The sequence below is a fragment of the Dufourea novaeangliae genome, unplaced genomic scaffold (genome assembly GCF_001272555.1).
Source record: "Dufourea novaeangliae isolate 0120121106 unplaced genomic scaffold, ASM127255v1 scaffold6, whole genome shotgun sequence".
NCBI classification, from domain to species: domain Eukaryota; kingdom Metazoa; phylum Arthropoda; class Insecta; order Hymenoptera; family Halictidae; genus Dufourea; species Dufourea novaeangliae.
This window is the reverse complement of record NW_015373900.1, coordinates 1,303,775-1,317,087: the sequence shown is the minus strand read 5'-3', so window position 1 is coordinate 1,317,087 and position 13,313 is coordinate 1,303,775. Positions and strand designations below refer to the sequence as shown.

Here is a 13,313-nt window from a genome sequence, read left to right as displayed (position 1 = left end):
TGGCCGAATACACTTGTGCGATCAGCTGTATACGTTATTATTGAATATTTTCAGTGAAAATTGTTGTTCGTGCTGTGTACTGAATCCATCCGTTGGCCACATGTTTTTCAGGCTTATCCGAAGAGAGACATCACCAACATCGTTGAGTCGTCCCACTATGTGAGGGTCAGTGGATGGTGCAAACCAGGAAGAACCAAATGCAAATTGTCCCGATGGGTCAAGCCGTACAGATGTCTGGGTATGTACTAGAAAAAAAAATATAATTATGTTGGTTGCAGTACAAAACTGTTCACAAAAGAAAAAAAATAGCTCGCTGGTGGTTCAAATAGGCGATTGATTTTTGAGTCGTCGGACGAGATCTTTGGGTATCTATCCACTTTTATTATTTTTTTTCATATAAAAGGTGTCCCAGTATTGATGGTACGACCAGGGAGGGGCTGATTGTACATGAGAAAATAAGTCGAAAATATGGAGTACATTTTTTTCATTTGAGGCTTTGTTTTCGAAATAATCGAATTTGTGTGATACGTGTGCAATTGAATAGGACTTTGGCTAGCGTGTCTGTCCACTGCATTCGGTTTCTACTTAATACTTAAAAGTCTCAGATAAAAAAAATGTATTCCATATTTTCGATTTATTTTATTTCCGTGGCCTTGAATGACCTTGAATAATTATAGTCACTGAATTCCTAATGAAAGGGACTGTCATTTTAAAAAAGGGTGATTCCATTTAAAAAAATGAAGCTGACCTTGGTATTTCTAAAAAAAAATGACAAAAACGAAATTTTTTTGGTATCGTGTGAGTCCCATTGCACCATTCAACTGTCCTTAAGACATTTGACGTATCTTTAAAAACAACAAACATATTTAAGGTGCAAACGTTGGGTGACTCACCCTGCATACAGGGTGTTTCATTTATCTTGAATTCCTTAATGTCTTCGTTACTTTTACTTGATACAAAGTTGTGCCAATACAAAATTATTTGGTCAATATAATTTTTTTTTCTGAAGGCCATTTTTCCGACGTTTGGTCATGGATATTTTTTGTCCATTAACGTTTGATTTTTGTAATGCGATATTATAATGCACGTCGAGACTAATTCAATGGCCTACAACACCATAATCTTCAAATGACTTTGAACGATAAAAAATCATGTAAATTATGTATTTGATCGAGGAGTTAGCGCGACCTCTTTAAATTATTTCTAAGTAATTGAATAGCTGTTTAATTATCGGTAAAAGTGAATTCTTCCAGCGTATGATCGGACGTAGGCTTCGTGTGGATAATAAAACGAAATTGGATCATCGAGAAGTAGTGAAACCGGGAAGTGTAGTTTGAAAATTGCCGCGATGCGGCAGCACCGGTTAATTAGAGACAGATCGTTCCCCGTTGCTCTTACAGGTGGAAATAAATGAAGATCTTGTTCACGAACGGATAGTGAACGATTCATTAAACCCGTCGATGACGCTGTTAATAATGTAATCCGACGGTAGGATGGAATATTGTTTAGCATCGTTGAAGCACGCGCGTGCAAATGGCGCAAATAACACACTCTTAATTAGAATAGTGCAACACCAGACGATACAAGTTGATTTCGTTTAAAGTTCGGCACTATTTAACCTTTTAATGATGTTCGACGAGTATACTCGTTGTGTGAAAAAATAAAGTATCTTTTGCTATAAAAATTTGTTTTCACGCAGTTCAACCAGAGCAAAATCCGGTACTGTTTAACCCCTTAACGGTGTTTGACGAGTATATTCGTCATATGAAAAAATAAAGTACCTTTGCTGTAAAGACTGAATTAATGACACAGTTTAAGCAAAGCAAAATTCGGTCCTGTTTAACCCTCGAAGCGGTGTTTGACGAGTATATTCGTCATGAGGAAATGATCACTTTTTGGGTAACGAGTATACTCGTTGTCTGAAAAAATAAAATATCTTTTCGTATAAAGAATTGAAATTTCTAGTAAAAATTGAAAAATATAATTCTGTTTTCTTAGAATGAAGGAATAAAGTAGTTGTAAATTTGCGTACGATGTAGGAAAAAATGACCGTGTAAAAGGAAGCGTTAAAAAATGTATTTGTGCGGCAAAGTGTAGAAAACTTGTGATAAAACTAACGCAAACTACACACAAAATATTTTATTTAATAAACACAAAAAAAGAAATGTTAATGGGTTAAGGAACATAAAAAGAAAGGAATAAATTTTACACAGTTTACAAAACGTACATTTTCTTACCGACCACTGACCAGGTAAAAATGATTATTTAGGCAATGTTAGTTTCATTTTCTTACCGACCAAACGACGACATACATACTCCTACTCCAGTCGAGAGATAGAGAAAACTATACAAAGGACCCTCGTCCATCAACAGAAGACAATTCAGCAATAACCTTTCCGTGATGACAGTGTCATAAAAGTTTGTGAATTCAATTGAGTTTGGAATTAAAGTACTGTTTACTTTTTTTTTTAAGACCAACCGTGTAATTTCGTCTGTAACAATTTGATTACTCAACCAATTAATACACTTACTGTGTGTTTTAGAAGAATTTAGAAAAAACAAACACAACTGCACTGTACAGTATATCGAAGAAAAGATAGTTTGGCAATTTCCGTATAGCATGCGCGTGATTTTCATGACATTTTCTGCGAACCAATTACGTAGTGTACGTTTTTGCTACCGTGTTGGAGCAAGTAAAACGTGGTATAAACCGTGCAAAAGTAAATAAAACGTGATAAAAAAACCGAGTACAATTTGTACAAGAAAAGATATGCAAAAAGGGACCCAGGTGTATTTTAAAAATTATTGTTTAAATCACATACCATCTTACTTTGGATGAAAGTTACATATTTCAAAATAATTATACGTTATGTAAATCGGCGAATGATTTTTCATAGAATTATTTCATAATTTGCCTACCAAATGGAAACAATTTTTTCACTTTATTCTGTATTCAAGTAAATGTTTCTTGAAATAATATTTCTCGACTCATTTCTGTTTCTATTATGTCAACCGTGTCAGAAATACAGATTTTCTGGTGCACATACATAAGTATTCAAGGTCAAACACAGAAACATGCAATGTGAATTGATTCTTGCTACTTCTAGGGTAGTTTGTCTTTGATACCAGCAGTGTTAGTCACGCTTTGTCGGTCGGTAGTCAATGAAAGAAACTAAAGTACAAGCAGTAGTGGAGGGAATAATGTATGTAAGACACCAGTACATATTCGAAACCCCAAGTTATCTGTTATATTCGAATCAGTTAACTAAGATGAAAAGAAAACACTACTTAAAAATTATTTATTTGATATTGACATAACTAATAACGTTACTTTTCGTAAGTTATATTCCCGATAAAAATAATCAAATAGTTCATCTCCGTTTTAGAAGAAAATTTGCCCAGGCCTGGACCAGACTTGGGGCATTTTTTTAATGAAATTTCGATTCGAATAAAAGTTCGAGTAAATTCGTCCGAATGAAACTTTAATTCGTATAAATGTTCGAGTAAATTCTTTCGAATTGAAATTTAAATTCGAATAAACGTTCGAATAAATTCGAATATTTTGCAAATTCATTCGTTATTCTCGTGATCTCTTGTGTAATTATTCGTTATTCTCGAAAAAAAATACGTTTTCATATTGAATGTTTAGTCGAATTAAAATTTCATTCGAAAGAATTTACTCGAACGATTATTCGAATTAAAGTTTCATTCGACAAAGTTTACTTTAAATAATGAAAACTATAAGCGATCTCTCTTTTGGTGTTTTTTCATTCAGTTAGATTCATCATAATCGAGTAGATCTGGTAGTTTTTTTGGCAAAAACAGTATCGAATGTTGCATTGCATGTTGTAATTTCGAGTATTTTTGCACAATCTACCAGACCTAGTCAATTATAATGAATCCAACTGACTGAAAAAAATACCAAAAAAAAGATCGCTTATAGTTATCATTCTACAATAGTTCCGTTAAAATGTGTTTCATTACAAAAATTAATATTTTTATTACAAAATCATTTCTCGAATTTCTCGCCCTCTTTTTGATTATTTTCACCGACGTGAATACGACTGGGGGGGAGGGGGGTCGAGTCTTGCCAGTGGACAATGCGAGATCAGAATTGGATACAATTTTATTCGAACAATACATAGCGAAAAGCAGTACCATCTAGCAGCGTATTATCCTGGCCGTTAAGCACTTAACGAGATTAAACGATTGTATGCCAAGTGTCTACACATTCAAGTAGAAGTACTGTTTTATAATGAAAATTGGAATGTCCACGTTTAATCGATGAAAACTAACGAAGTACTTTTTTTTTTTATTTATTCGTTATTTGAAACTCTTTATCTAGGCAATGATTTGACCATTTCTGTACGAGACCATGGGTTCTCATTGTTTAAAAAGGTTCACCAATTTCTGTTTTTCAATCTCACAAAGTCGCCCCCCCCCCTCGTTCCCGTCTAAGAACGATCGTGACCGCCGCCTTGGAAACTCGCACTTTACGAGTTTACGTGCAATCCCAGCAGAGTGACTCTGATTTGCAGTTTCTGCCGTATTGATTCTTCAGCGGGGAAGGGGAGGTTGGTTGTCGAGTGGCCGTGTTGTACGTACAGCGGGCCAGAGAGAGAGTGAGAGAGCCCCGTACTAAGGGGTTGAGTAGACGCACACTCTACAGGGTGTCCCAGAATTGTTGTTCAACGAATGATACAGTAAATCAGCGATGAGTGTTCGAAGGCTCTCCTCGGCAATAAACATTAAATATTTCATAAACTAATGGACATATACGGTTGAAACAAATATCATTGGCTTCAGAATTCCAAGCTCTATCACAGTGCTAAACCTCATTAATAAGTCCGCGTTGCACCTGGTGACCTCTTCTTGTCAGTGCCGAGGAGTCTTCGAACACTCATCGATGATTTACTGTATTTCATTGCTGTTCCTTGAATCAGTAGAGGATTTACGATGCAGAGGGGGGGGGGTGTTAATTCTTTTATGTTAACCCTTTCATTCCTAAATTATTTAAAAATTACCAAAAAATATTCTATTACATTTTTGTGTATATTAGAATGACATATAAATGATTCACAAGAACATTTCGACATTTTGAAACCGTTTAATGTCATGTTTCATTCTTTACCATTTGACCAGTCTGTTACCTTTATCAGAGTTATGTATAATAATTCCCATTACAATGTTATTATACATAATAAAACTCGATTTTTATTACCTTTGATCAATAAGCCCTCTTGACGTGTTTGAACTTCTGATTACAAAACGGTAAAGGACTTTTTTGTTTGTATCTGCACGAGAAATATTCATGTTACGGATTATACCATCTTTTTGGGACACTCTGTATACTCACAGATATGAAAAAGTACATGATACTAATATTTTATTTCGTAATCTAGAATACGTAAGTCATGTGGCAATAGTGAAGAACGAAAGGGTTAAGAGACACAGGAAAAAACCTTAACGTTTTTCGGGACACCTTGTATAGGCAGGGGTGTCTATTCATACTTGGAAGCGACTCGTTTCTTTTCTTACCCGGGCGTATCTCTGCTTCCAGAGGGGCCGTTCCAAAGCGACGCGTTACTTGTCCCGGAAGGCTGCCTCTTCGACCACCTTCACAATCAGACGAAATGCTGGGAATCTCACAGGTAAGCGAATAAACTTCTGTACCGCGTGTCGTTAAGGTCTTCTCGAGTTACAGTGGGTAAAAATAGTATTCGTGCACCCTTTGAAACAAACCAACTTTTTTCAAATTGGACCAAGTGACTTTAGTTGTTTTTTTGATGAAGTTAAAAAGATTAGTTTATTAAATGATGTGTAAACAAAATTTGGAAAAAATTGCAATTGGTTGGAATCGCGAAGAAAATACTAAAGGTCCCTTTTTACAACTTTTTATTTTATCCCGAGCCTGTAATGAAAATTTATAAAATACATTTCTTAGATTTATATCAGTTGTATACGTGCGGAAAAATTCATCGAAATCGGTTAACGTTACTGTGAGATACAAACGGTGAAAAAGGTTAAAATCGGTCGAATGGTCTTAAAGCTTTCCTCTAATCATGTACTCGCCAAACATATTTTCGAACGAGCAGCTAACAGTAGAATAATCCAAGCTGATCACGTTTTGTGGTCCACCCTGTATAAGAAGGAATAATAATTGAATTATATGATATATAATAATATAAGTATATAAAACGTTTACTAAATCCTAACAAAATATTTTTCAACGAGAATAATGAAATACTAATAAAAAATAAAACGGGAACAGCACAAGAGGAAATATAACTTGGGTAAGCTACGATCCGGCAGACCTTACCATTAGAAGGTAGAGTGTTGAACGCAGAGTTAAAAGACTATCGATCGTTTTGTACACCCCCTTGAAATTCAGTTTCTTGTGAAGAGAAATCGAATCGACGATCGTCTTGTTCCAGGTGGAACGCAACTGCCGCGGACACGTGCCGGGAGAGGAACATGAATCTGAGGAGTTTCGCGATGTTGCTGCCCTGCGGGATATCGTTGTTCTCCGGTGTCGAATTCGTGTGCTGCCCGAAACACCTGAAAGGTACGTAACGTACGTATATTCTCATATCATCATTCATTCATCCATTTCATTCGTTCACTGGACGATATAGTAACGCACCGGGATCGTGGGTAAAACCCGTGATTCTGAGGATAAAAATTTCATAACTCGTTCGACACATCGATGAAATACGAAAAAAAGTGAAATAGTGATCCATTAACCGGTATTTACAGTGAAGTCGCATTAACTGCGCGCGGAATGACGTCTACAGCAACTTCTCACGTATCATCTCCACCACTTGTGGGGGGGGGGGGAGATACATCGTTAACAATATGTATTTGTAATATATATTTACATTGTATTTAAAAAGACGACCAACCGAGTCTCGGCTGGAAATTTAGGAAAGGTTGAAATCGTAAACGGTCTACGCTTACTGCGTGAATGCGGTCTCCAGTTTCGCGCATTTAAGGGAGTATTCTACTGTAACATGCGATTTCTTTTTAACTTTTTTCAGGATCTTTCTTTTAAGGAGTACTTTTTTTGTGGACTTATTATCGACTTATTAATGAACGATTGTTATGCTGAACCTTTCTTTTCTATTTTTATTACATATCTTAAACTATAAATCAAAATTTTGTTTGGTATTGGAAACACCCGTGTGGAAAAATTTAAAAATCGACGCGAATGAACGGTTGTTTGTTCTGTTTGAAATTCATTAGAAACATCGAACTTTTACCGAGCTGGCTATAAAACGATTCGATGAATAAACGATCGAGCTCCTGGAACGCGAATTAACACGGGGAATATTCTAATTATACGCGTCAAACATTTGAAAAGTCGATTAAAGTACCTTTTTATTTTTAAAAGGCTTTGAAACTGTGACCGAAAAAAGATCTCATTTGCAGTTATTCGATAACATTGAATATTAACATAGAAAAATGCTACAAATATCGAGGTGAATTATAATTAACTAGTATCCAAGAGATTTGGTTTTTAATAAAAACATATTCGAGCTGATTAAAACTTTGACTGCTACGTCACCCGAATATGGGTAACGCGTAGATTGCAAAGAAACTGGATTAAAATAAATATTACAGTATAATTTAATTAAAGACCATCAGCTTCTATTAACTCAACACATATGTTTGCAACGATTTATGGCTTAAAAAACGAAATAAAGTGTGTGTGACTACATGCGACTTTTTCCACTGTGGTAGTCAACCTATTGTCTTAAGGGGCCACTGTGATGTCTGAGAAAATAAACCTATACAAAATTTTTTTTTTCACGAACAATTTACAATTACCACATAAAACGTTTATTACCTAGTTTTAGTACAATGTCTCAAGAGATTTAAAAAAAAACAAAATTAATAGCAAAATATGCAGAAACTTTAATATACGATTAATCTTCTAGACCTCTCGTCCAAACCAAATGTAAAAATTTGTTTATAAACTATATAAGATTAGTTTCCGTTACACGTACAAATGTGTTTAAAGAATTATTTTTGTAAAAATAGCGCGCTTTAGAAAACAAAGTTTCAGAAATCCGCAAGAAATCGAGTTTTTCTAGTATATTTCAAAAAAATTCACGTTTGATCACAAAATCCGTAGGTGTAACTGAAAGTACTCTTGCTTTAAGATTCCTGTCAAAATTTCAAGGCTCACTCCAGTATCTCCGAAACTGTTGACGATATTAAAAAATGTTTCAGACAAAAGATAAATGTGTTTTTCTATGTGGACGCGTAGAGGTCATATGAAGGTCAACATTCTTTTTTTTAAATAGAATCACATATTTTTAAAGCACTATTTTCCCATAAATGACTTACTTTATATAGGGAATAATGAGTAGCATCAAGTAGTGCATTAAAAAGTATGGGATTCCATTAAATAAAAAATTAAATCAGAAAAATGTTAGATCGGAAAGTGTGCCTGATACCATTTAACTTTTGTCTGAAACATTTTTTAATACCGTCAATAGTTTCGGAGATATTCGAGTGGGTCGATTTAAATGGGACACCCTGTATACATACTACAGGTAGGAATTTTGCAACGTAGTTATAAATTAAGGCATAATAACTGTACACCAAGAGGTACCAGAATCAATAAAAATACCATTTTTCAACACTTTATGGCATGGCTCCGTCTTGCATTGGACCCCCCAAATGGTCGCTAGCACGTCTTCGCAGTAGCTTTCACGCCCTTTTCTTCGTCTCTTTGGCCGAAGTATCACCACGACGCACATAACATGGTCCCACCACTTTCTATCTTCCAGTTGAATCTCGTCGCGTGGATACATTCTATGTCCATAAACAAAGGGGTGCATCGATTACCGCGTGGGGTGGTCTGCCATGCCTATAACACATCCCTACCACTAATTTCACCGAGTAAATGCCTCGTTATTCGAGCCTTCGAGGGTCGATATTTTTGCATTCATTAAACCAATAAAATCCTACCAAGAAAATACATTATAAAGTGTATTGAACGAGTGTCTCGAAAAAAAAAAATAGCGAAGAAATACAGTAAATTCTCGATGAGTGTTTGAAGGCTCCTCGGTACTGACAACGAGAGGTCTCCAGGTGTAACGCTGACTTTTCAATGAGGTTTATCGCAGTGGCAGAGCTCGGAATTCTGAAGCCAATGATATTTGTTTCAATCGTATATGACCATTAGTTTATAAAATATTTAATGTTTAGTGCCGAGGAGTCTTCGAAGACTCATAGAAGATTCACTGTATTCAAACCACCATCAGCTCACGAACATACATAGTGTACCGTTCAGAATTATTCAAACGACATGAGACTTGTAGAATTTATGACAATATTTCGACTCAATTACATTTTATGGTCCTTATGTCGATGGTGTTATTATTTAAGGAACGGGGCCAATCGTTTTGTGTCAGCTACTACATAGTCATAAATGCGTAATAAAATATGAATATTAATGTGCCACTAATAGACCGACTTGTGACCACTGATGGACAGTTTTGTCTTTTCCGTTGAATTTGTACTCGCTAACCACGTCACTTTCAACAGTGAAACGGCGATTAACACTTTCGATTTTTATGTCGAGTGTACTCATCATGACAAGATGGCAGTTTACAAAAAAATTAGCATTTGTTATTTAACCCTTTCGCCTACAATATCGTGTGAGAGCCGTGGTACGTATATCGGGCCCAACATTAGAATTTCAAGATAATTGATCTTCTTGTTCACTGATGAATTGTTCGTAATTACTTACCTAACATCCTCAAAAAAATTAAACCAGTTGTACCTTACACATGTATTTACACATTAAAAGACGTATGTGATTTGCACAACTTTGAGCGCACGTCCGAAGCGTAAAATGGCTCGACGCGTAACCTACAAGGCGTTGATTGTGGCACGCCTCGTCGGAACTTAAATCGTAGACGAAAGGGTTAAAGTAACATTTCGGTAAAACAAAAGACATATTCGTAATTTTAACACATTTTATAATATTTTAGGACAAAAGTAGAAAACATACAAAGACAAAAAATCACTTGAAATAAAAAAAATATGAATAGTAAATATGTATGTACGAGGGTTATTTGATAAGACAGTGACTTTTTTTATCAATAGATGGCGCTCAAGTCGCAAAAGTAATTTCGTCATTTTATTAGAATTCATTTCAATAATGCAGCAAATGCATTTACTCTGTATTTACTCTGTTTCTGTCGAGTAGACTCGTCATAGCATAAAGATAATTAAGCACACAAGTGCATGCTTTCAAAACGAAATGAAACACTTAAAGGGTTAAATGAAATTGGCCTTGTAGGTAGAGTAGTTGCAAGAACTCCATATGTATGCATACAGTAAATAAACAAAAAAAAATTAAATCGGACAAAGGAACCACGAAAATTGAACAGAGGACGAGTGGAACAATGTTTTATGGACCGACGACTCTAAATTCAAGATTTCTCTCAATTATAATTTTGTATTTTCCTAAACCAATATCCCCTGGCGTTCGAACAGCTCTTGAACGGTACTTGTCTTTCATCCTCGGTTATTTCGTTTTTCATTCGTTTCTCTCATAACGGTGTTTGATATGTCGCGAAGAAAGGTGCGGAGAAGGTGAGTCAAATGGAAACATTATGGGAAGCGAAATCGCATTGCGCCCTGTACTTGTTTCATTTACCGAACCAGAGGAACGCTTACGGTACCGAGACGTACAAAATGTTGCTTATTGATGTACAGGTTAGAATGTACAATCATCCCCCCCCCCCCCGAGGTTTCTGCCAGTTTTCTGTAAGACCGTTACGAAGAGGGGCTGCGTTAAGAAACTCTGAGGGTATACATATTTCGATTCTTCGCCCCTGTCCCCGGCAACCAACTCAACTCCCTTTCAGTCCACCCCACCCCTCCGACTGTTCCGTCTTGCTTGCTCGCTCGCGCAATCAATAACCCGTCCGTCGACGTTCTCGACGACTGCGCGCAACGTAGCCCACACGGCTCCCTATGGCTTTGCTCGTTCCTGCCTGCCCCTGCCAGCGCATCTTTTCTTTCCGATAGATGGCCCGATGGCAAATACCTTATACCACGCGTAGCTAATAAACCCCCTCCCCCGACCCTAATACACTCGTGACTTAAGGGTGGAATGTGCCAGACAGGTTCGGAATACACTCGATGCCGTTTCCACGACCGAGCGCGTAGTTTCGAATCAATAGGAATCGTCGATGAATCCCCCGGGCTATGCTAGAACCCCCCCCCCCCCCCGCCTCCATCCTCCCGTGACTGATGTATCTCTTGTTTATTGGAACTGTTTCGCTAATACAGCGTGAACGGTGCCTTAGTAGTTCGGAGCGATGGGAACTGTTACTATCAAAGAACCTGCGTGGGTTTATTACACAAGGTACACTGACGTACAAACTCGGCTTTCTATAGGGGAAAAAGTGGCGTAGAAGAAAAGTCTCCCAGTACTTACTACCTTTATTTCAAGTACAGAAATAAATGTTAAACCGAATATTAATTGACAAGTTATCATTCGATTTAACATTTATTTCGGTAGTTGAAACAAATTTACCAAGTGGTAGGAGGCATTTCTCTTACGCCACTTTTTCCTCTAGTGGAAGCTGAGTTTGCTCGTGAGAGTACACTAACGTGAAAACTCGGTTTCTGTTAGGGGAACAAGTGAGGTAGGCGAAGGGCCTCCTACCACTTAGTTTTGGGAGTTACTGACATTTATGCCAAATTAACATTCGGTTTAACATTCATTTCAGTACTTGATATGAATTTATTAAGTGATAGGAGACTTTTCCCCTAGCGGAAGCCGAGTTTGTTCGCGAGAGTAGGTACGTTAAATGGTGGTTTTGCTCGACGCCACGAAAAACAGAGTTGTTGATAGTTATACATAGAGACTGGCTGTTGATTTGAAATTGTAGAAGAATATATGTACACCCCATTCCATAAGTCCTTCGGACCCTCACGCTGCTGGATATGGAATAAGAAAGAAAATCAAAGTGAAAACATTACGAAATAAACGAATTTTCTTGTTAACATTGCGTATTGCAGAGAAAATGTGAACTGTAGTCATCGTTGTGGAAAAATCTTAACACTAAGTTTACGGACATTTTTTATACTCCCATCTTTACGGACACGCGTCAACGAAACTGGGCGTTTTTTTTAAAAAAACAACTTATTTTTTTTAATACTCAATTTACGATAGCATAAAATTGTCGCGTATCCGTAGAAATAAATATACGACATAGAGAATTTCGGGATTAGAAGGCACTCGAAATGCGTCAAAATGACGCGTCCCGTAAACCTAGTGTTAAATAACCGTTTGATTAGCGTGGTAATTTGTGAATATGTTAATACTTTGACTGTACTTTCTCGAATGAAAATTCTTTACAAAGGTCGCGTTTTCAGGTTGAATTAAGGGTATATGGTACCTTTATATCCCCAACAGACCTTTCAAAAGGTCAAACTTTTCAAGGAGGGATACATTGTTTTCTTGTTTTTGAACATATATCATAATTCTTATATCGAGACGTGTATGGAATTATGCTCACAGTAGAATTAATCCCCTTTACTTCTTGCAAATTGAACGTTTAATGATCTCAGCCATAGCTAAGTGGTTCCCCGGGAACTATGATCGAACTAAAAGATGTCCAACCCTTTTGGCGCAATAAACTCCAAAAAATTAGATGTTGCAAACATGACCCTACAAACATTGCACCGAATACCAAAGCCAAACGTCACATGATGCAAAATGATATTTTATAAAGTGATTTCTTAAGACAAGAACGAATGTAGAAATTTCTTTCCTCTCCTCGATATCTTATTCAGAATAAAACAGAAAACTTGTATCTGATATAAGTTTCGTCCACTATTGATTTTCACAGGACTCTATAATGCATAAAATCCACAGTCAATTTATCATAAACGTCTGTTTTTTCCGCGACTCAGACAACTTCCTCGAACAGAAAATGCTTCTGGGACCAAAACGGACATAGAAAATGTCTTCCAGTGGTCTCACGATCGAGTAAAACCGACTGTTCATATCGACGAAAGAAATACACCCGGCATGACGCTATCGAAACACCACGAGTCGCGAACACGATTGTATTTCAAACGAAACCATTGAGATTCAGTACAGTTACCATATTGAAGGCGGAAAAAGCTTTCAGGATGACCCCAATACACACCGTGTCGAGGTTAACACATTTTCTCGAGGTAGTCAAGCGACCAGTGATTTACGAACGTCTTTGCGTACACGGAAGCCGCCACCTGGCGGCGGTCGTCGCCCTCACATTCGTGTCCCCCGATCGGTTCAG

The 13,313-nt window shown here is 36.9% G+C and overlaps 1 protein-coding gene across 3 annotated transcripts in view; it reads left to right on the top strand.

Moving 5' to 3' along the window:
- LOC107193475 (beta-amyloid-like protein) overlaps positions 1-13,313 on the top strand; it is a 42,413-nt gene that overhangs the window by 24,017 nt on the left and 5,083 nt on the right. For all 3 annotated transcript variants that reach the window (XM_015582925.1, XM_015582926.1, XM_015582924.1), the window contains exons 4-6: positions 112-238; positions 5,561-5,651; positions 6,435-6,565. In XM_015582925.1, the coding sequence (XP_015438411.1) occupies positions 112-238; positions 5,561-5,651; positions 6,435-6,565 (349 nt within the window). The remainder of the gene's footprint in view (positions 1-111; positions 239-5,560; positions 5,652-6,434; positions 6,566-13,313) is intronic.